Source organism: Canis lupus, chromosome 14 (genome assembly GCF_048164855.1).
Source record: "Canis lupus baileyi chromosome 14, mCanLup2.hap1, whole genome shotgun sequence".
Lineage (NCBI taxonomy): Eukaryota > Metazoa > Chordata > Mammalia > Carnivora > Canidae > Canis > Canis lupus.
The window spans coordinates 14,971,230-14,996,127 of NC_132851.1; the positions used below are offsets into that span (position 1 = coordinate 14,971,230).

Consider the following 24,898-nt stretch of genomic DNA (forward strand, 5'->3'; position numbering starts at 1 on the left):
TAAAAAGGCATAATAGAAAATTTAACAATGTGCTAGTAAGTGGCTCCTGAATCTTTGTGAAACATATTTTATTTCACAATATGTTAAAAGAAAAGAAATAATACTGACCACCATTTACTGAAAAAGGCAGTGGTACAACTAAATATGTTCAAAAGCACCGATAAATTCACTTGTAGGGACTTACATATTAGGTATATGTAAGATTCAAAATATTCTCAAATTTGAAATGATGGAATTAAATCAAATGTAGTAAGAAATGATACATATTCAATTTTGAAATTACTTAAAATCTAATGCATTATCCCTTTCAAAATTATTGGACTAAGTAATACGGTTAATATCCTCTAATTTTTTTAGTCCTAAACTTTGATTTATGCTACCATGCTAGTTTCAGGCTAGTATTTAATCTTGCATTAAATGTATAAATATAAATGCATGTGTTGTCCAATTTTTAGCGGAAAGAAAATTTACAATTATATATTGTATCACTATGCTTAAGTTCTACAACAAATTTCAAGTATCAGAACACACAAGAGTTTAATAAATGTTAGTTGTTTTTTTATCATTGTTACTACCAGTTACAATTTTAAGATCTAATCAGTTTCAGAGGCTAATACAATTGGGACTATAATATACTAAAACTTTTCAACTATTCGGTGTTATGTCTTTTTCACTATGTAGAGATGGTACATAAGGTAAATCATCTAATTTCTCTGGATTTCTAACTTGTGTTGTATGAGTGTGTATACATAAGATCATAACCTATATACATATATATATATTATATACACATATACATATATATATATCCCTAAATCCTCTAACCAAAATAGTAAATTTAGTAAAAATATACAGAAATATCCTTAGATATGCAATCATGCTAGTGCTTATGAACATAGGTATAGTTATTCAGCATAATTTAAGGCATTCTTGTAAGGGGCTAATTTCATTTTTACAAAAGAAGATTCTGAAGCTATTAGGTCTAAAAGTTTTAATGAGATTAACGTAGACCTTAAACTTTTGAAATCTTATTTTTCAATCATTTCACATTGAGACATAAGTATAATTTTTTTAACTTGGAAAAATAAATAGAACAGAAAAGAAACCTCATACTTGATAAAATCAATTTGTTAATTTTCAGAAGTCTGAATCAATTCTTTTGTTTTTCATTTGAGACAATGGATGATTAAATAATTGAGAAATCACACAACTAATTATTGGATAAAGACTCTAAAAGTTGTATATGGGCTTTCTTCTCTCCCAGAAATGGAACAAATTCAGGAATTCAAAACACTTATGAAGATACCAGCAGATGCACCCGCAATGCTTGGCGTAACAGGTCTTACAGTTATGGCGGGCTGTAAAATGTCAGGATTATAAGAAAAATGTGGGATTTTTTATATTCTCTTCAGGGATTCTTATAATTGGCATAATAAAAGTCACCATATGGGAAGAGTCACCATTGGTGTGGTTCACAGACATGTTTAACACTTTTAAAACTGTCTTAGCCTTTAGTTGTTTTAATCCTCATTTTTCTGATAGCTTCAAATGAACTTTTTAGCTTATCTTTACTCCTACAATTAAATATTTAGATCCATTCCATTCTTTTTCCTAGGCTCTTTTTTGTCTTGATATAGTCTTTTGAATAGAAATAATTTTCTATTCATTTTATTTGTATTTTCTGCTCTCCATAATTTTCATAAATTAATTTTACTACGGATAATTTCACTATAAAGTATGATGAAAAATGATAACATTTGTTTTCTTTTCTTTTTTAAGTAGGATGTTTAGGATAGACCTAGTTTTCACATGGATGCCTTAGGGAATATAAGGATTAGGAAAAACTTCCCAAATAATCTCAATAAAATATATACCCGCAGGTTTATTATTTTTTCCCAAAATAAATGGAGTAATTTTATGTTTCATATTTGTTTTACAGTTGACATCAGACATCACTTATGTATACTATAATGCCTTCTTAATAGGAAAATAATTGAGAAAGAAACAACTGCTGGAATAATAGGGACCACAGTTAATGAATATCATCAGACTGAGGCAGTGGAATATATACTTCCACTAAAAATTTCATTGTTATAGAGAATAATTTTAAATAAAAGAATCCAGGAAATATTATTACTTTAATAAGTAACAATATGTCATGTCATCATCTCTCTCATTTCAGATTATTATATTTTACCTAACTTTTTCACTAGAAGCCTTGGAATCGTTGCCTGGCTTCTGCTTAAAACAAACATAGATGAACTGTGATAGTTGTATTTGATCCAGAGTTATGCTGCTAAAGAAATGATGTTGAGGACAGCAAAGAAATGATCATAACCTGTGTTCTATATTGTCTACATGCCTTTCCAGATCTATCTTCCTCCTTGTTCTTTTTGCAGAAGATTGATCTGAATAGGCTACATCCTGCCACATAAACTGTGGCATTGTCTAGAAGAGCTGATACTACCTAGAGGCTTGTTAGAAAAGCAAACTACCAAGTCCCACCCTAGACCGATTGAATTAGAATTTTAAGAAGGTCCTCAGAATGATTCTTATCACATTTAAGTTTGTGAAGCACTAGATTCTATCAACAGACTCCCTATTCTCTGGAGAATTCCACCAGGATGGAAGGAGAGAGGAAAGTTAGAACAGAATTATTCTGCAGGGTCTCACATCATTACTTTGACTAGAATTGACTAGGACCCTAACTGAAGGTCACTAGTTTTTTCATACCAGTCTCATATACACATCTCTGTCCAACATCTCCCTCCTCTCATCCCACTGTGTCAGCGATGGTGAGTCCTAACTGCTACTACTCTGCAATATAACACAATCCCTTGTGGTTTCTTTATATTCACTCACTTAGAAACAATTCCTTTGTAAGTAAATCCTCCTTGAATTAGCCCATGTTCTACTGTTTCCCAATGGACTCTGATGGATATACCACTCGTACATGAAAATCATTAGAGATATGCACTAAACATCTCTTAATGTAACATATTAGGAGTGTTACATGTGTAAGTATAACCACTTTTGGACTTCAAAAGGTAATTTTTAAGTAAAAATATGGGTGACTGTTGCTCATAATTCTACCATTAGTTGCTTACTTAAATCCTAGGGATTTGAGTTTTGAAGATGTAGGTCGTGTATTTACTCTCTTTTCTAGCAACTTCTTTGCTCTGTCCCAGAAACAAAGACAGTTCACAAGAATAGGGTAGATAAAAAGATAAGTGAATTTCTGACTAGAGAGTAACTGTTTTAAGGGTAAACTGGCAAAAACAAAAATATGAGGTAACTAGAAACCCAAGATTGAATGCAATACATTACTTTGGTATAACTACACAAAATCTGTATGGAGAGTGTTAAAAAATTGTACATATTAATTGTTACCATAATTCTCTATCAATATTGCATTAAACTATTTATATTTATTTCTATGAAAATAACCTACCTGTGAGATTTAAAATTCTATGTTAATTATTTTAATTTGTTCACATATCTTTACCTTAAATAATTTTTACATTCCTAGAGTGTATTTTATTCCTATACAGGCTCCAGAAGTGGGCAGTATCAGTTATTGATTGTGATCTAAGTCACAGGCACTCTGTGCCTACTGCTTTTTAAACCACAAAATATCTACTCTAAATAGGTTTATTATCCTCCTCTCCACAGATGTAAAATGGTAAAGTGCTGAGTAGATTGCCCAAGGTTACACAGATGTTAGTTAAATATGTTCATTCAATTGATTCTGATACTTCAATCCTAGTGTCTATACCACCACCTGACTATGAATAACATATTCCATATATTTAATCAAAACTCTCAAGTGTATATTCCAGAAAACCAGAAATAGATGGGATTAGTATATCCTATCCTCATTTATTTTTTAATGCGAAGCTTATCATATAAAATATAAGTGGTCAACAATATAAAGCCTGTTTTACTTTAATGTGAAGTAGAATTGGCTTGATTAACTTAATATCAAATACAGATATTGATTATTTATTTATTTATTTATTTTTTTATATTGATTATTTATTGATAGTGCCAACTATAAGATGCTTGAAGCATCTTAATACTTTATTTTGAAAGTGTGAACAGATGAATAAAAAAGGTATAGCACAAGCCAACTGCCAATTTGATATGAAATTCAAATCATCCTGTAATCTTTTTAGTAAAACCATCTTTGGCTACATTCCTTTCTAATAGAAAGTTCAGAAGAGTTGATAAACTTTTTTTTTATTAATGTGAGACTTAAAAATGAAAAGTTTCTAACCTCTTGGTGATCTCGAGAAAAAGCAATCTAGAAATTTGTCACTTTAATCCCACTTGATATTGAGGAAGAAATGCCATTTGAAGAATATTTTAAACAAAGAAAAATCAAGCATCCACACTAAAAAGCAATAGCCCATGATTTAGAATATAAATGATGTAATTGTGAAGAGAAAAATATACAATGCACCCCAAACATAATACCATGCTGTTCTGTGTTCTGCCATATATGGAGGTTCTGCTCTTCCTAAAATCGTAAAACTTAATTGTGTGATTTCACTCTGTGCACAGCAGGGCAGCCATATGCTCTAGGAAACTACATGCAAGGGAAGCAGCTTGTTGCAAAAATGGGTGAAAATGCCCTGAAATAATTCTGAACAAGATAAAAATGTCTCTAACATAGGACCATTTCTTCATACTCCAAAAGGCAGAGGAGTCCACTTTGGCACAAATTTTGAGCACAAATAGAAAGTCTAGCCCCTTCAAAATATTTTAACAAGGGAAAAGATTTAAGTCAGAATAATCACATTAACTGTGACCATCATTCAGAGGTAACTGGGGAAATCAGTGACACACAAAACCATTTTCATCTCCAATCTTTAAGCTTTCCTTTTTAATCAATGTAGTATATATTTTCTTCCCTTGTTTGCCCAGTCTATAAAAATGAGAAATAGTGTGTTATATAAAGAATAAGCTACCAAGATATATGATTAACAATTACTGATTAGCATAACAATGGGATGGAAAATCTGAAAAAAATTATGAAGACCATTGTTTCGAGGTGATAGTTCCAATTAATGGGAAAAGATATATGCCTCCCAAAATCTACGGAAAGGAAAACAAAAACAAAGGGTCATCAATAGTTCTTAAAATCTCTGCAAAGGAATAATTAAAAAGCATGGCTTGTGGTATAGCATTGGATAAAAATGTTAAAACAATACTTTGCAAATTTATCAGTTGTGAAAAAAATAAGTTTTTATTGCTTAATTTTGTCATAAAGATCTTCAGGCATTCACAGTATTTTTATCTAACGTCTTTTTAAAATACATAAACCTATTACCAAGTAAATTCTAACACTTTATTTTTTCTCTTCTTTCTCCCTAAGAGCAACTTACTCAAGAAAATATAAAAGAATTAGAAATGTAAAAATATATTTACTGGAATGAATAATATAGTTTTGACAATATTACAAATGTGATGAAATGTGGTAATGGAATAGAAAATGAGGATGATAATAAAGAATTATGTATTTAAATAATATGTACACTTCTAGACATGGATTTTTAAACTGCTACAAATATCAACACTGAACACAGTTTTTCACAAAATAACATAATTAGGAAAAAGTCAAGAGAACAATGAAAAAAACAAAAAATGACAAAATATTGATAAAGCATGCAAAGTCAATATTTATATATAGTACACTCACCTAAATATTAATAATTCCCTATCTGTTAAACATATATCTAGTTGACCAATATCAAAGTTCTACCATAAAAAATCAATAACATATGAAATGAAAGTATATTACAGGAATCATGTGTAGCCACATAATTTTTTAAGAGTTACAAATTCTCTATTCTGCCATTATTTATGCTAAACATGCATAAAAATCAGTACATCACTTAGTCTTAAAGAAAGACCAGGGAATTCAAGCAGGCAAATGCAACTTTGCCATTTATATAAAGTAGAAGATAATGCTTAATTATTCAATCATGAAAAGTTTTGAATTGGTAATTCAATTTTGTATCTTTTCTTTCACCAGTTTGCTTCCATTTATCAATTAGCCTTTCAGAGACTTGAAACATGGTAAGAAAGGGAGACTCATTTTTATGTTTTTTTTTTTTTCTTTCTGTTATTTGGTAACACACTTTAAAAAAATCCTTTCAAGGTATAAAATTTAGCATAAAAATGAAAATAGGTGAGTTAAAACTTGACAAGGAAATGCTTTCATCATTTATCCATACAGTCATTGATCTTTCAAGTGAGATCAGTACTAATATAATCAGCTCAGTCAATCTCAAGAGTTGACAGAGTTTACTATTGTCATTAAGGTTGACCCAGGAAATTCACCTGCCCTAGGGTAACCCCTCCACTCAGGAAATTCCCACTAGAGTCATTCTTACAGACTGAAAATATAAATTTTACTATACTCTCTGAGATAGTTGATCAACATTGTGAAGATTTCAAGTGGAGAACATGATCTCCTGGGGAGTGGACAGAGAGCAGGTACTGTTTGACAAGTATCACTCTCTCTTCATGATAACATCCTCATGTTAAGTCTTGCATTCAGTGTATCAACACAACCTGTAGTCTCGTTAGGGGTGCAGAACTTCAGATCCCACCCAATCCAACCAAATCACAATCTGCATTTAAACGAGACTACCAGGTGATTTGTATTCACATTGAAGTTGGGAAGCAGAATCTAAGACTTCAACTCCCAGTCTCTGTCAACTGTTATTTGCATCTCTGCATATATTAGTAATCTGTCAGCCTATTCCTTTTTTTTCTCTTTAATTTCTTGTTGAAATAACATCTTAAAGAAAGTTACATACTTTTCTGCTAAAGACCACTAGTGGCTCCTGTCTCACTTAGATTTAAATAAAACTCTTAACCTCATCCTCAGAGACTACATGATCTGTGGTTTCTATCAGTTTCCTGCCTCATCTCAACCCCTCTCCTCCTTGGCCACTGAACTCCAGCACACTGGGCTTTCTTTTTCTCAAGCAAAGCTTCTAATTATTGTTTTTTCTACCTGATATGCTTTCTCCTGTGATCCTAGCATGGCAGTCTTCTTCCATATTATTTAGGTCCATTTAATGTTTACCTCCTCAAAATGGCCTTTCCTGCCCTTCCAAACTAAGGTAGTCACTCATATATCATGTAGCCTGTTTTATTTTTTTTTAATTTTTTTAATTTTTTTATTTTTTTCATGTAGCCTGTTTTAATTTTCTGCTCCATCCTTGCTACAATCAGGTAAGGTAGGTTTTTGTTTATTTGCATTTTGTCTTTTTCTTTTCACTCGAATATAAACTCAATGAAGCAGGGTCTACTCATTTTTGTTCAATGTTGTTTATTCAAAAACTGGAAGAAATTCTGGTGGTGTAAGTAAGTCAGTAAACATCTGTTGAAGATGGAGGGAAGGGAGGGAAGGGAAGGGAAGGGAAGGGAAGGGAAGGGAAGGGAAGGGAAGGGAAGGGAAGGGAAGGGAAGGGGAGGGGAGGGGAGGGGAGGGGAGGGGAGGCGAGGGGAGGGGAGGGAAGGGAAGGGAAGGGAAGGGAAGGAAGATTGTTGAAGAAAAGAAGTGAGAAAAGAAACTGATTAAAGAAAGAGATGAAGGAAGAAAAAAGCCAGAAAGAAAATACAGGAAGGAAGGAAGGAAGGAGGGAAGGAAGGAAGGAAGGAAGGAAGGAAGGAAGGAAGGAAGGAAGGAAGGAAGGAAGGAAGGAAGGAAAGAAAAAAGAAGAGGAGATCCTGAAGAAAGTAACTCTGTCATCTTAAACACTAAAAAAGCTAGAAATCCTCAAATGGAGAGTTTTTAAGAATTTAGGGCATAAAGGTAGGCATTGGTTTCTGGGAGAAACATATATGCGGCCAAGTTATTGAAATAAGGAGAGAACCAATCTCTAACTTCCTCGATATTGGTGCTGGCCACATTTATGGTTGTTTTAACATTGGCTACATAATTTGATAACCATAAAAATAAGTCCATGTCAATTCAAACATCAAGTGGAAAAAGATGATAAATACATTTAATTAATATTTATTTGGATAGTTTATTATAGACACTTAGGATTACGAGGGAGAGTAACAATCATATTATGGATATACTCTTTGATACTTAAATGCTTTATAAAGACTAATTTGTCCATCAGGCTATGCTTGAATATCTTATTAGTGATTTGGAAATTTACTGCTTCCTGAAATGCACAATCTATATTTGAACAAAACTCAATGTTAGAAGTCTTATTTTTAATTGTATCTCCCTGTGATTCCATACAAATTCTACAACCTATGGCTGAACAGGTTTTATCTCTCTTACATATAACACATCACACATTTGAAGATAGTTATAATTCATCCCCACTCATACTCATTCTATCGCAATTCCTTCTTTTAGGTGTGATAGATAATTTTCCACTGCAGTTGTATCCCTACACCTTTTCCTTTAAAAATAAAGGCCATATTTTACTTCTTTTGAGTTCATCCCATGATTAGCAAAGAGATGATATGTTCAATAAAACCCAAATATTTGATGGACATATGTCAGTATCCATAAAGATCTAAGTAACCAACCATAAATTAACTTTCTCGTTGTGCTATTGCTTATGAAGGCTTTTTTTTTAAAGAAATGCCTTAGATTTACAAATTTACACTGTATAAAAACTATTAATAGAATTTTTGAAAACAGTATCAGTTGCTTGCAAGCTGCTGAAAATATTTAAAATTTTCCGTGTAGCCAAATAGCCTATTAGTAGAAGGCACACTGTAGGCATCCAGAAACTATTACTTCAATACAATAAATTTTCTGTTAGATTACAGTTTGTTTTTTTTTTTGAACAAAGTTGTTATATATCACAGAATTTGACATCTGAATTAACTAGAAATTTCAGTTTGTTTGACAGTCTGTTTTCCCCTTTATGTTAAGCAAAGTAAATGTTAAGATGAGCTAACTTCAAAAAAATATTGCTTATGATAAAAATAAAAAAAATACTGCTTTTGTTTAGATTAAAACTGCTGACCTAAAATGAAGTTTTATGCTGAATTAACCATTCTTACCTTAAAGGTGAAAATAATAAAGACTTTTAGTCAAAAGCTCATGATTAAAATAAGTTTTCTTTTAGGCTCCTGTTATAAAGAGGGGGAACCTACATCATATTCAATTTTAGTAAAACATAATTTCATATTACTTTGTAAACCAAACTAATGCTCTGCTTGATCCTATTGACATGCTTAAATATACTATTAACATATATGGAATAATTGACTACACTATGTCAAAATAAACAGCAGCAATAGCTTTAAACTGCTCATAACACATTTGACTCCACAACATGTTATAATCATCTAAGTTAATATTCCACTAGGAAAAATAATAAAAGACAATTTATAATTATATACTGATGTATAGTAACTCTTCCAGAATATATCCACATTTTATACTTGAAAACAGCAACTACCAAGGTTGCTCATTAACAGCTGACAGAACTTGCCTGCATATTGAAAAAAAGAGAAATATTCTAAAATATAAAAGAAAAAACAATGTTAAATTATGTGGAGAAAACACGTTTTAATGATTATTTTTTAAATAGTGTGACTATGAACTTCTTGAGGAAGAAAATCCAATTGTGTTTATCACCTAATAACTAAAGTTAATCTCATCTAATACAAGGCTTTGGCTACATTAGATCCTTATAAATCTTGAATAAATGAAAGAATGAATAAATACTAATCTAGCAATATGAACTAGATTTTCATACATTCTCTGCCAGAGCACAATTTTCTTTACAAAATAATGATGTTATATTAGATTAATCTGAGATATTCTAGATAATTCTGAAATACATAGTTGCAGAAGCGCAGGACACTCTACTTGTAATATTATTACACAGGCCCTGTTATTTTAAGTCAACTTTGAGTTGAAATCTCTTAGGGCTATAATATTGAACTATAGAGTTTAGGGATTATTAGAAAAGGTGTTTTTATGATTATGACAAAATGAAGTAGTTATCTTGAACACTGAAATACGTAGGTATTTGAGTATATTGAAAATTATAATTTCAAGACTTATAAAAAATGTAGGTGAATGCTTTAGCTGGTCATATTGTGAATACTCATGCATTAGTTTAGCAAATATTATTTAAGTATGTCTATGGTTCAAAAGCTATTCTAGGCACTGAGAATGCAACATGAACCAGACCCACCCACTCCTTACCTCATAGAGATAAATTTTAAAGGATAAACCATAGGGCTAATGATTACAAGTGCAGGAAGAGTACAGAGACCAATGGTGAGTTATAATAGAAAAGCCTAACTTTCCCGAAGGTGACAATTTAAGCTAAAATTTCAAAAGGTAATTAGAATGATCTGGCTGAAAGGATGGAAGGAATAGTTCATAAAGATGTATTCAAGTAGTAAAGAACATGGTGTGTTTGGTTGGCAAAATAAAATAATCTATGTTTGGCCAAAAAACTAAACTGACTGTGAGAGTCATACTGGATGAATTTAGAGATATGGACAAAAGCTAGATCATGGACTCTCCTGTGGGTCATCACCAAATCTTAGTTTTATTTCTTTTTTTTTTAAAGATTTATTTATTTATTTATGATAGAGAGAGAGAGAGAGAGAGAGAGGCAGAGACACAGGAGGAGAGAGAGAAGCAGGCTCCATGCCAGGAGCCCGACGTGGGACTCAATCCCGGGACTCCAGGATCGCACCCTGGGCCAAAGGCAGGCGCTAAACCGCTGAGCCACCCAGGGATCGCTTGGTTTTATTTCTAAGGTCATTGAGAAGCCACTGGAATCTTTAAAGCAGTGTTGTGATGTAATCAGATTTAAAAAGCAATTGTCACTACATTGTGGACCATGGAATAGAAGAACAAAAACTAATTTGTTTTCTCTAAAATATCTAGGAAACTATAGAATTAGCTTTGCATTATGTTTACTGACTCATTTAAAATATGAATTAAACGTCTCACTATCTGCATATACTCCATAACTCTTTGAGTATTCTAATCAGCTATGAGCTTTACAAAATTTTCCCTGTACCATCAGACAGGTTTCTCTACGTCTCCCACTCTATCTCAATCTCTTAAAGTAGAGGGTCATATATTATCTTCATTTTCTTGAACAGAGCCTGGTATTATTAGGCATTCAAGAATGTCTGGTGAGCTGGAACTATTTTTATAAAGAATACTGCTTTGATGTCAGCCGATTCAAATTTAGAAATTTGGCCCTGCTAAGAGTCAAGTTTTTGAAGTCATTTTATTTCTGAAAATACAGTTAAATATTGAGTGTTTTCAAATACATTAATAGACATAGGATGATAGGTCTCTTTTATTTCTAATATTGACATTTTTAACCCAAGATATTCTACGTTTGTGTCTCAAATGTAATAACTAGCTATCTGAAATCAATAAAATGGTAAAGTACTGAAGGAGAGTCAGAAGGATCAATTCCAATTAAAATAGAGATTTGATAAAAGTATAATAACTTAAGTCACTGAAAAAATAATGAATGTACCATTTAGAATGTTTCCCATACACATAACTTAAACATAAGTAACTGAGAAATATTTATTTCAAAAGTAGATGGCACTACCAAATGGCAATTATATTCAGAAACACTATTTTTGAAAGAATATGGGAAAGGTTGAAACGTGTAAGCTCTAAAATAGAGTTAGGAGATTATGACAATTGAGAAAATTTGAGAAACTTGGAATTTACCAAGGAAATGATATACTTAATTAAAATTTACTTGAAATTAGTTCAAAATTTCAGACCAATTTTCAAATCACTTTATTGAATGTAATAATTGACTACTATTTATTCTCTTTTCAATTTGAATTATTTTTCCTACTTCTATAAAATATTAATTTATAACCCCAGAATTTCTCACATCACTTGATGGCAAACTTTGGCTAAAGCGGTGTTTGTATTATTACTTGATCTATATAATAAAAATATGTCTAATAATTACCTGTCTTTTATTCAATGTGTTAGAGTAGTTTGTCAATGTTAGCTCATGCAATTTTCCAAAGAGAATGCAAAGCCTGAATAGAAGAAGGGCCTTTTCTTAATATTTTAATGATATTTACACCTTAAAAAATTTCCTGGTACTAAGAAAAAGTGGTCTACTTTATTAAGCAAATAATCAGTTTTATCATGATGTCTATATTCTTAGCAGTGGAAATATAGTAAGAACGTGAATAGAGAAGCAGGGTGATATTGATTTAATTCTTTACAGGGGACTACTCCATGTTAAGAATTCATTTTAGGATGCTTCTTAAAGAGAACTAAAGTAACTTCAGTATGAATTGTGATGGACATGAGCTTCTGAGATACATCTGTATGATTTTCAACTAGTTTATATAAGGATGTCTTGATTTTTCTCCTTCGTGTACTCTAAGCACAGAATGCTTGCCATTACTTACATCATGCTCTCTATAAACCATGCCCAATCACACTACATAAACCATATCCAGTTTGGAGAATATATGATGATGAGTTGGAAATAGAGTTGGAATAGGTATTCTGCACTTGAAACATGTTCAATTAATTAATATTTCCACTGATGCATATATCAATATAAATTAAGGCCCTTTATTTTTTGACACTACACTGACTTTTTTTCATGATCTGCTCAGTGAAACTTGCTACCAAGAAATGGAAAAATACACATGCTACACTTCCTAGTTTTGTAAAAGATAGACTTATATTAATTAACTAGAAAATTACCAATATATTATTTGGCCTTGTGGTATGTTTTTCTATAAAAATCAGAAAGTTAATGGATTTTTAAACTTGAATCTGAATGAATGGATGTTACCTTTTCAAAATGACAAACCTCAGTACAGTCATATAGCTCAGGCAATAGGTAATTTAGATATAGAAGAGCAAGCTTTATAAAATAATCACCAGACAGAATGTTCCTATTTGCCCAAATTATCTATTTTCTTAATTGTTAAATAGCATCTGTGTAACATAAAAAATTCATGCAAATACTGAAAATTACTACATAGGATAAATCATCCCTGTGTAAATATGTACACTTATTAATAGAAACTGGTTATTTTATTTTCAAATTATTTCAACATCATAACTAGCATATAATATGCAATAGATATTTAGAACTTATTTTTATTATCTCTTTTATGCATTCTGTCTTTCTATTTTTACCCCCGCCCCCACCCAATATTTGCATTTCACTTCGATTTTTTTTTAATTTTTGTGCTTTCAATTATTCAGGTTTTGGCTATTACTATCTATATTTTTCATCCACCTTAAACTTTTTTTTTTTTTTGCTTCCTACATCTTGGCTCTCTTTCAGCTCATTCTCTAATTAGAATCATTACCAAAATATAGCTTTGGCTGTAACTAAATGGGCACAAGTAAAATAACATCCAATACCTCTATGAGTAACAACTGCAAGCTCTTTAGTTCTTTCTATCTGTTCAGCATTTCTTGGTCTTCTCCTTGTACTTTGTGTATCTGCTTGATGAGGAGAGAGCCCGTCCTTGGATGTGTTGGGGTCCAGACCTGAATTTCTGAGATTCGTAACTTGCACTCGCTGTTCCTCGGAAAGTCTATGGATGGTGACAGCTGTAACACTGGATACAGTAACATCTGCAGATGTGCTAGCAACAGCAAAAGCACCAGTGGCAGTCCTGTTATGCTCCTCTAACTCACCAGTGGAGGTAGTGTGGGTCAATGTAGAAGAACCTGTGGGACACAGTAGCACTAGATGCTAACTTTTTCTTTTAAATTGTGTTTATTTTTTCTGATAAGTTTAATAAGTTATATTCCCTTCTATTACTTTAAGGATAATCAACATGAAGAGGCAAAACACAAACACGCCACTAAAATGTGAAGTAACCAGATCTGAGGATTGCTTTGTATTAATCAACCTATGAATAGATATCACACATCAATATACCACATTTTAAAGGTAACACATTAGAAGGGAAAAGGCGAAAGAATAAACCCACTATGTGGCCCTGAATCAATCTTTGTTATTTATCTACAGATGAATATTAGCAACAAATGCCTGGCAAGTGACAAATTTTGACAGAATGGGTAACTGTGTAACCACACTTTTCTCAAAAGTATGCTTTGAATAGTCTGTGCCATATCTCTTCATAATTTCTGGGAAAAATATCAAAAATTTCTATTCTAAAATAAGCAAGTGAAGGAGAATTTAAAATCAAAGCCAAAATTAAAACAAAATGATTAAAGAAATAAAACTCTGAAATAACTATTCTATGTAAATGCCTATCTTAACCTCACTTGCCAGAAAGCAGCCAACATGATAAATATTCAATGTCATGAGCTATATATGCTTTAGACTTCAGTGGGTTGTTTTCCGAAGTTGGGTAAATTTTTTTTGCTATTTTAAAGTAAAACTTGAGTTTAACCAATTTTCAACTAATTAAACAATAATTGTATTTAGAAATGATTGAAAATTAACCAATAATTTGGAATCTGTATTCCTAAACAACTAGCTTTAATAAGTGGTTGTTGAGGATTTCCAAATATCTCATAAGCATTTCACGGTATATATTTCTCTACATTCTTAACTTTATTAAGGTTTCATGGTAATTTAAAAATAGATTTAAAGGTGCCAAATTGGGCTTGTCTTTTTCCTTTGACTTAAACCTTTTTAAAAGATTGTCTATAGTAGTACATAATTATTATAAAATGAAAAAAGTAACCTAATAATAAAAGTATGAAATGGAACAAAGATATTTTCAAAAGGATCTTGACATCTAAACTGCTTAACAAGAAAAAATACTGAATGTTGGAAATATAGATACTAATTAGGAATAATCATCAGGTCCTGGTTAAAGATGTGTGAGTATTTTTCAAGGCCAATGAGTGGTATGTTTTCATATATCTGCCTTCTGCCTTCTCATAAACTGCATATTGGAATTCTGTCCACAATGTATAATTAGATATTGTAGACAAAAATACTTAAGTATATTTTAACCATCCTGCAAGAGGAAAATAAATCACTTAAAGGTAGAGCATGCTCTACCTTTTTTTTTTTTTTTTTTTTTTTTTTTTGTCCTCTCTTTGGCTAGTAGGGCCAGTAATTTTATTTTCTGCTTTAAAGTAAAAAAGGAAGCCAAACATGGGGTCCTCTCATTCATAAGCAAGCAAAGGGACACATGTCTGATACTAATTCTGCCAGCCTAAATTGTTATACTTTGGTTTAATTTGAACAAGAAATTCAAATGATTTAAGTGATTATATTTGGGCAGCCTGGGTGGCTCAGCGGTTTAGCGCCACCTTCAGCCCAAGGCCTGATCCTGGAGACCCGGCGTCGAGTCCCACATCGGGCTCCCAGCATCCAGCCTGCTTCTCCCTCTGCCTGTGTCTCTGCCTCTCTCTCTCTCTGTCTCTCATGAATAAATAAATAAAATCTTAAAAAATAATAAAATAAGTGATTGTATTTTAAGAGATCTACGGGTAAATGAGTTATGACAATTATGAGATGATTTTAAAGGCTTTTAATATATTTTAAAACAGTCGAAAAAAGTTGCCATTGAATATTTATCCAAGTCATTTTATGAAGATTACGATCTCCTAAATCCATGTTGGTTATGCAAACTGGCCAGTAACATTTACTAAGCTAATATTTAGTAAGATTTTTCTTTAATCACATGATTAAGCAATAACTATGCTAATAATACTAACATTTGGTAAATAACCCCATAATAAATCAGACATTTGAAATACCCATGTGCTTGTTACTATAAAAACAATTAACTGATCCATATGATTCACCTGGGGAATCAAACGGCATGTTCCATTTCTAGAAAGGAAGTATAAAATTGGGGAGGATGGACACTAATGCTTTAAAACTTTCCTTAACTGTATTATAATTCCCAGGCATTCAGTTTTAGTTTAAGGAAGGAAACTACTTAACTATAAACATATGTTGTGAAATACAATCTAAAAGTTTGAAAAATAATAGAATTTGTACTCTATCTCAAATCTCAATGTTCTGACCTTACTCCAAAGAGTAAACTGAATAGCTATTTATTGTATTGATCACTGAAGTCATTAACCTAAATAATCCTAAATAATCTCTATTTCGTCAATAATAAGGGTTATATTAAATAACGCAATAGATAAATAATCTCAATTTATATGGGTCAATAATTCTGGGATAATTCTTGGGAATGTGTCTAGTTTGCTTCTACAACCAATCCAAGACCTACAGACCAATTCCAAATGGGCATTTTCTTAAAGACAACAGGATGATTGTCTTCAATATTCATCCTGTTGTCCCCAATTATATTTGGGACATTATTTAGATAGTCTAAATAGACTCTCATAGTCTCCAAATATGAGAGAACTGATTTTTCTTAGCCTTTAGATCCAGGATTTGCTGTGAATCCCTGGGTGGCTCAGTGATTTAGCACCTGCCTTCCGCCCAGGTTGTGATCCTGGAGTTCCAGGATTGAGTCCCACATCAGACTCCCTGCATGGAGCCTGCTTTTCCCTCTGCCTGTTTCTCTGCCTCTCTCTCTCTCTCTCTCTCTGAGTCTTTCATGAATAAAAAATAAAATATTAAAAAAAGATCCAGGATTTGCTAGCAATTCCAATCTTAAAATCTTCAGTAATAGAACTCTACTTTTGGCTAATGGTGGTGGTGATTCAGTACTACCTTCTTAACCGGATACAGAACAAGTTGGAGTGTTGGAATGAAGTACTGAAAAGTAATTTATTTAACCATCATAGTCCAACTAGATATATATTTCAACCAGCTATTTTGCTAACTAGTTGTTATGTTTCATGTATATTTTGTGTTCATACTCTTTCTTCCCCATACTAGAATGCAAGCGCTCCAAAGGCTGAGATTTTTGTTATTCTATTCTATTCTATTCTATTCTATTCACAGCATCTAGAACAGTGCCTGGTACATAGTAGATGCTCAAGAAATAGTCATCAAAAGAATAATAAATGAATAACGTTAATAATAATGCTAAAATAATATTAACAATAATACATTTCATAAACCAAATATGATTATAATTTTACTATGGAAAAGTCATATTTCAAACATATAATGTTGAAGAGAAGTTCTAAGGTGAGGAAAACTGACAATTTTGTTTTTAACTTTCAAAGACAAGAACACCTGGGTGGCTCAGTGGTTGAGTGTCTGCCTTTAGCTCAGGGCATGATTCCAGAGTCCTGGAATCGAGTCCTATATCAGGCTGCCTGCATGAAGCCTGCTTCTCTCTCTGCCTATGTCTCTGACTCTATCTCTCTGGTGTCTTCCATAAATAAATACAATCTTAAAAAAAAAAAAAACTTTCAAAGACATCATTTTGAAAAAGTGTGGAATCTGAAGATTTATTTGCATAAGTGAGAGTTACTTGAAGATTTGTGTCATAATTCCCAAACCTTAAAAGTGTACAATGTTCATGTGAATTTGGTTTACTTAGAATGTTCAAATTTCTGTAGAGTGAAAAGTAGTCATATCTTATAATAGCAAAAGACAGAAGTGCATCTAAATGTAATTAAATATGTTTGATATATAAAATAGAATAACTTCTATAAAAATAACATTGATTTCCTTTATAAGGCAATAAAATCATCCATCAACATAAAGTTATATCATATATAACCATTTTATCTAAAATGTAGACCAATTTAGCATACTGGTTTTGGTACCACTTTAAATTGGCAGTGTTTGAAACACAGATTTTTAAATTGTCAAAATGCACCATTTACCATTTAACAGTTTAAAAACACTCAACGTTTTTGCATACATACTGTTTTATGAGGTAATTGCCAATGTTGGAAAAAGCCTTAGGATTATGCATAGCAACAATCCATTATTAAATATATTATATTGCTAATTCAATATTAAAATATATTTTGTTTTCTTTTAAAAATTTAAGTATGCTACACAATTAAGAAAACATTATCTTTAATAGCACAGTATTAAATGCATGTGTTACACAACATACAACCGAAATTAAGGAATAAAATGTACATCAGAAGATCCATTCTTCATTCGAAATCAAATTATGTATACAAGTTGTGTTTTCACAATTAGATTATCCTGCCATTAAATTGCTTGAGATATATTTAGAAATTAGATGTTTACAATATAAACACAGGTTTAAGGTATATTTTATTAATATTCCTTAATAAAACATTTCTCAATATAACAAAAATAAAATGAAATGGTTTACATATATAAGCATGCTTCTATAAATCATAACTATATGTCATCTTTGGAACTATGATAATGGAAAATGACATATGTTACACATGTAAATAGGCAAATTTATTTAACAGTAATCCTTACAATATGGAATTTGGATTATATTATGTATCATAATGAAAATTATATTTTTGAAGGCTTTCTTATTTCAACAATATATCTTCAAGAGACTAAGCATAATTTATATAAAGCCATTTTTAAACGTGTTATTTAGAAAATCTAACAAATGAAAACTAATTTCATAATTGAATTTTAATCTATGATCAAATTTATCCTTACAGATTTTTAAAACAATTTTGTGCCACTGTACTTCGTAATTATTGTCTAACTCATCACAGAATTGAAGAACAGAATATGTTGCTAGAGATACGAGCGGATGGCCCAATATGTACAGAGCTATGTAAGTACATGTTAATGATAATTACAGATTCAAAGAAGTGGCTTTTAGATATTTATGTTTGGCATGTTATTTTATATAAAGAATATATTCTGTTCCATTAACTTTAATATTTCAAGTGAAACATTTGAATGAGTTTAATTAACAAAATAATTATAAGTGAATAATTTTGTGGCATTACGATATATAATGAAAAAAATGCAATAAACATTTAACATGAAAACATGCAAAAGGAAAAATATACAAAATAACATCAAAATAAAATCTAAATACAACTAATGCAACAATTATATTTGGGACATTATTTAGATAGTCTATAAATTTTAGCATATATATTTTAATGTATATGTTGTAGTTCTTTAATATTACTTGGATAAAACTTAAAAACATGTTAATAAGTGAGGTAACTTGAAAATTAATTGCAGTATGTGGGAATGAGGTAAAACAAAGCCACTGCTTTGTTACATTCTATAATTTTCAGGAAGCATATTGTTTTTCAGTACATAACCTAGGTATTTTACACATTATTAATTCCAGTATGCTAAAATCTACATAGTTTAGCATTTTACAGTACAAATTAGGGAATGAATTTATACTATGAATATTCAACTTAGAAAAGAGATGGGTAAACTGAGAGAATTTTAAGTGAAACAATACTGAAAAAAAAGTTTTTAATGTAATTTTAAAGAACGGGTCTATATTAGTCTGACAGTTTTTATTTTAAATTAAAATGCTGCATTTATATTGAGATTACATAAGATTATGATCTTAAAATATCTAATTAAATTAAAATAATATACTCTTGATTATAAGATGCCTCTCTAAGGAAAAAAAAAAAAAGCATTCTACCAAATTCAACTATGACATGACAATACAAAAACCCTGTCATATGTATTCAGATTTCTGAGATGTTAAAATGTGAAAAGATGATTGATCTTCATAGAATTAAAAAGAAATCGATATTTCAAGTAGCTGATTTTTCTATGTTGACAAATTAATTTAATTAGGCGTGTACTAATTTAAAAATGGAATTGAAACTTTAAATATAAATTGTTTCTGAATTGAATATATGTTTGTGTTTCTATTTATATATTTGAATTCAAATTTGTAAGCATTAAATAGGGAAGTTAATATTAAATTTTGCAAATGGATTTGTTATTGTTTATCAGGTACAAGAGATCAGGCTGATTTAATATGCAAACTAAGTGAATAAATATTTGCAATCTAAGCTGAAACTGATGATAGCAAGATTTAATGATACATCTACTAAATTAACATTTACTGTGAGTAAATAAACAATTAAATTAAAACAAATATCCATCAAGATATTTACTAGTGTCAGGTTGTTTACATGCAAGATAAAAATCCCATATTCTGAATTGTTTGAACTGTTGATAAATTCACATGCCAAGCAACCATAAATACCTTTATCTAAATGAAATATAGCAAATATCATAAGTTTTAGAAAGTATATGGAGAGTACTGTATAGGGCAACCATGACAAAACTATATATAAAATATATTTGTGATAAATATATTACATATATATTGTAGATCTCTGAATGTTACACTAAGTATCACAGTTTTGTTATAAAAATGTGAGAGAATAGACATTTCATTTCTTAATACTAAAAATAAAGAGTATGGTAGGGAAAACTTGAGTTTTGAAGATATTCTCTCTCTTAAAAGACCATTTCTTGCAACATTAGTTGATTAAAGTTGCAGAATAAAATTTTCTTATCATTTATTCCTTTTCAAACATATTGGAAGTCTCAATTATGTGTAGTGGTGGATCCTAGGGGTCATTTCTTAATGTACCCAACCACAAACACACACACACACCACTCGTAGGAATAAATACCCACAAAATACAAACTGAAATCTTTGGCACAACTGAGTGTAATATTCTTCCATAAGGTCACAATACTGACAATAAAACTCAAAGACCTGGGTTTCAAAATGAAATCAATGTCACCCTTGCCACATTTCATGAGAATATGAGAAAGGGACAGATTGTCCCTCCACACCTTTCTAAAACCGTCTAGAATCTTGAATTTTTAGGCTTCACTCTTGCAGCAGCTCTTATCTCTCAGCTAAAGTAGAAGTATTTATCATTCAACAAACAAAATGTAACTTAACACACACTTGTTTAATTTCCTTCCACACCAAATTTTATGGAATAGCTGCCAGTTCCCTTGGAAGATTTAAAGGTGCTATTAAGAAAAATGAATACTAATATTTTCTATTCCAAAGTATTACATCAGGAATTCCTTCACTTTCAGAGCCTTGCAAGGTGATATTTGATATGTATTAATAACTTTTTGAAGGTAGAAAGCATGTCTCAAATGTATGCATCCCCACTTCCCCTTGAATGTTTAATGAGTTTGAGAGAAGAATGAACAGGGCTAAATATACTACTTTAATTTCTAATATATATTATATATATGTATAATATGTATATTACATATATAAATATATGTACTATTGAGTGTCAAAGGTATTTCTGAGGATATAAGAAATTGAACCTGGGATGCCTGGGTGGCTCAGCGGTTGAGCGTCTGCCTTTGGCTTAGGGCATGACCCCCCATCTGGCTCCCTGCAAGGAGCCTGCTTTTGCCTCTGCCTATGTCTCTGCCTCTGTCTCTGTGTCTTTCATGAATAAATGAATACAATCTTAAAAAAAGAAATTGATTCTGTTCAGATGTGTTCAAACAATATTAAAACATTCCATTATAACAAAACTGCAATTTTTATGGTTTATGATAGAAAAGAGAGGAAGAACCATCCAAAAACATGTAAGTCACTCCTTCATTTGTGTTTTCTCAAATGGGGTTAGCATTTCCCTTCTTTTCTGTTTTCCAGCCCCCTTTTCATCCCTTAAAAAATATCTTAGAATAATGATATTTGGCATAGTGAAGGAGAAAGGAGAGAAGTAAGGACAAGGAAATGGCGAAGTTACCCTTTCTACTATCATGGTTAAAAGGAAAAATAAGAGGCTTACTTCTGACCCACCATGTCTCTGACTCCTTCTCACCTTGACTATCTGACCTTGTCCATGTTTGCCCTCTATTTCATTCTATAATGGCTTCTAGTTCACAGAGGGTGGATATCCTTCATTTTCCATTAATTTTAAGTGTTCCTCTTTTCCTAAAGCCTAAAGTACAAAGTTTATATAACACTAGTTTTATATATGTGATATGATTTAGAGGGAACCAAGGAGCTATCCTTACCCCAACATTTTTCTGATGTACCCCAATAGTACTGATAGATGCTCTGTGGGGTTAGTTACTGCCTCTCAAGATTTTCCTCTTAAAATCTACACAAATAGATTCCTGGTTGAGAGAACACATACTAGAGTAATTGCTTTACTATTCAGTTTGAATTAGTTTATTGTAAAGTCTTCTCAAAATAAGTAATAGAGACACTTTTAGAAACGTGTTTTTGAGGAGTGTGAAGCTTGCAGATCAGTGAATGCTCCTGGTTGAGGCATTTACCATAAATTGATACCTGGTCTCATGTGATTGTTATATGATTAGAAGAAATGGGTTCATTACTAACAAGTGGGGTATAAGGGAGGTGTGGGCGGGTAGGAAAGGGCTGACATTATGAAGAAAAGACTATTACAGTGTTGATTTTTGAAAGGTTGCTGAGCAACTGGTGAGTATCTGCATAATATGTTAAAGTAGAACAGCCTAATAAGAAACTGAAGCCAAGAAAGGTCTTATTTTCCTACATCATACACTCTGTAAGACACTTTTTATTCTATAGCAACTAATTAATTAGTAGCAGAAGTGATTTGCTTAAAAATAAATGCCAATCTGGCTGAGAAAAGTAGCATGTTGGAGGCTAAAAAAACCTTCAGAAATAGTAAGAACCTGTAGAGTTTATCTTCAAAAGCTACCATTAACCAAAAAGGCACATATATTACACATTAAATATCGGGGTATTATGTATAATTATGTTAGGATATTTAAAATATGTATTTCCATATGGAAAGGTAAAATTTTATATTCCTTCATGTAATTACTCTGCTAAGTTCCTTTTTTAATTTTCTCACCAAGAATACATTTTATTTCAAGACAGTATGAAAACACTGTCTCTTAATATCGTCAATAAAATGAAGGTATGAATACTATAACAATGATAGCTAAAAAACAATGATGGCTGAAATTTACATTTATACTTGGTTTCAAATATATTTTAGTTCTTTAGTTTAATTATGGAAAAAGATGTACTAAAGTTGAGAGATAAAATGTGGACAACTGACTTAGGAGGACCTCAAAAATCATCTATTCTAACATTGTGACATATGGTCAGCTCTCTTTGACACTTTCTACTCTAAGGGTAGAAAGTTTGATCCTCTGGGTGATATATATCAGAAGGTTAATTAGAGCTTCCTTCACTCAAATCTTCCCTGGGGAAGAGACACATAAGTTTGTATTTTAAATACAAAAGAATCCCATCTCTTTTAGAGCAGAAGTTACTTGGAAAGACAGGAAAATTAAGAAAAAATACGAACAAAGAGATTCGGCAAGAGACTTGTGCTTTTACATTTTTTCTAGATATTGGAAAAATAAATTTTATCTCAAATTTATTCTAGAGAAAGTAAATGTTATTTACTTAATGAATTTTTCTATTCTTCATTATTTCTATACCAAAGAGAGGATTTTTTTCCCTTTTCTATGTTACATTAGCATTTCAAATATCTGACTTTAAAACCTGAGACATAAAAATAAATAAATAAATAAATAAATAAAAATTAAAAAAAAAATAAAACCTGAGACATGCTATCTTCCTTTTCTCTACTCTTATTTTTCACACACATGAATTAAATGACTCCTGTGCATCAAGCACAAATACAACCCCCCAACACACAAACACACACGCACTCTTCTCTGTCTCACATGGATTCCATCCCTGCTTTGCAAATGAGCCATCATGAATTTAAAAAATCAGAGCCATGTAATATGTTCAATGAAAGACACAGGGACAGCTATGAAAATACAGCTGTAAAGCCATTAGCTATGCTTCCAAAATGGGAAAAACGTTCTAGTGGAAAAGACATTTAAAGGATGAGGAATCAAAGAATAGCCTAGTCAGAGGTAACAAACAGCTTAGGAAAAAGGTGTGGCAGGGGAAAATGCAAGACATGCTCAGGCAATTGCAAATTATTTGGTATGGCAGGAATGAAAAGAGAGTGATAGAAGATTTGGTAGGAAGACACCAATGCTTGAAGATCCAAGAAATTTCGACTGGAAAACGTAATTTTGAAAGGCTAAGGCATCACTGAAGAATATTAAGCAGATGACTGACAGGACAAGATTGACACATTAGAAGGATTGTAAATGCTGTAATGTGGAAAAGATGTTAGAACTAATACGGACGAAAGGCAGGACAAATATTTGCTGACTCCACCATATGTCCATGAGCCCTGGAAATAGAGTTGCTAAACTTAGTAAATAAAAATATGGTACGCTAGCTTGAATTTGAATGTCAGATAAACATTTTTCCCCCTATAAGGATGTTCTGTGCAACACTTTTGGCAGAGTTATAGTAAAAACTATCCACTATTTTTCTGAAATTCAAATTCAAACAAGAATCCTGGATATTATCTGGAAACTCTACTTTGAAAACAATTCTGTCTTACAACCTCTGAAAATTTTCTGTGTACCACACAAGTAAAAACTATTAATAAATATTAATCAATTAAATTTGACTGATTTGACTGATTTGACTGATCCTATGTCATGCCTACTCCTATGGAATGAAGGAGTAGGCATGACAAGGTAATAAGAACATCTAGACAAAATTCATACGACCATCTTTTTATGAAATGAAAAGTAAAAGGCAGACAAGTTGACTGAGCTGTGCTAGGACCTTTTATTCTCTTTTTATTTAAACTCTACATTTTGTTTTTAGTATTAAAAATAGCTAATACATTAGCTCTTTCTATTCTGTACTTGAAAAAATAATATTGAGAATTAAATCTATAGATGATTCACTCAAAACGTTGCCAGCTTTCATATTAATGCTTCAAGCCAAAGAAACCTGAACTGAAGATATATTTACGGCAAGAACTTAATGGACATTGAATTGCATCCAAGCAAAAAAAAAAAAAAAAAAAAAAAAAAGAATTGTATCCAAGCACTAAAAATGGCAATGAATGCTGAATAAAGACATCATCCTCAAATAATCAAGTAAGACTTTTTGACCTGTTAGTCTTTTCTCATCCTTGTTTTCTTCTATGATAGAAAGTACAAAATGAAAGTAG

The 24,898-nt window shown here is 31.4% G+C and overlaps 1 protein-coding gene and 1 long non-coding RNA gene across 2 annotated transcripts in view; one reads left to right on the plus strand and one right to left on the minus strand.

Annotated features, from left to right (window-relative positions):
* Positions 1 to 24,898, minus strand: part of CSMD3 (CUB and Sushi multiple domains 3) — a 1,168,727-nt gene that overhangs the window by 691,603 nt on the left and 452,226 nt on the right. The window contains exon 7 of the mRNA XM_072774281.1: positions 13,400 to 13,711. Coding sequence (XP_072630382.1) covers positions 13,400 to 13,711 — 312 coding nt within the window. The remainder of the gene's footprint in view (positions 1 to 13,399; positions 13,712 to 24,898) is intronic.
* On the plus strand, positions 2,637 to 24,731 carry LOC140603734 (uncharacterized). Its single transcript, XR_012006723.1, has 4 exons — positions 2,637 to 2,795; positions 13,812 to 13,937; positions 18,512 to 18,630; positions 24,621 to 24,731. It is a non-coding gene; the product is annotated as an uncharacterized lncRNA (long non-coding RNA).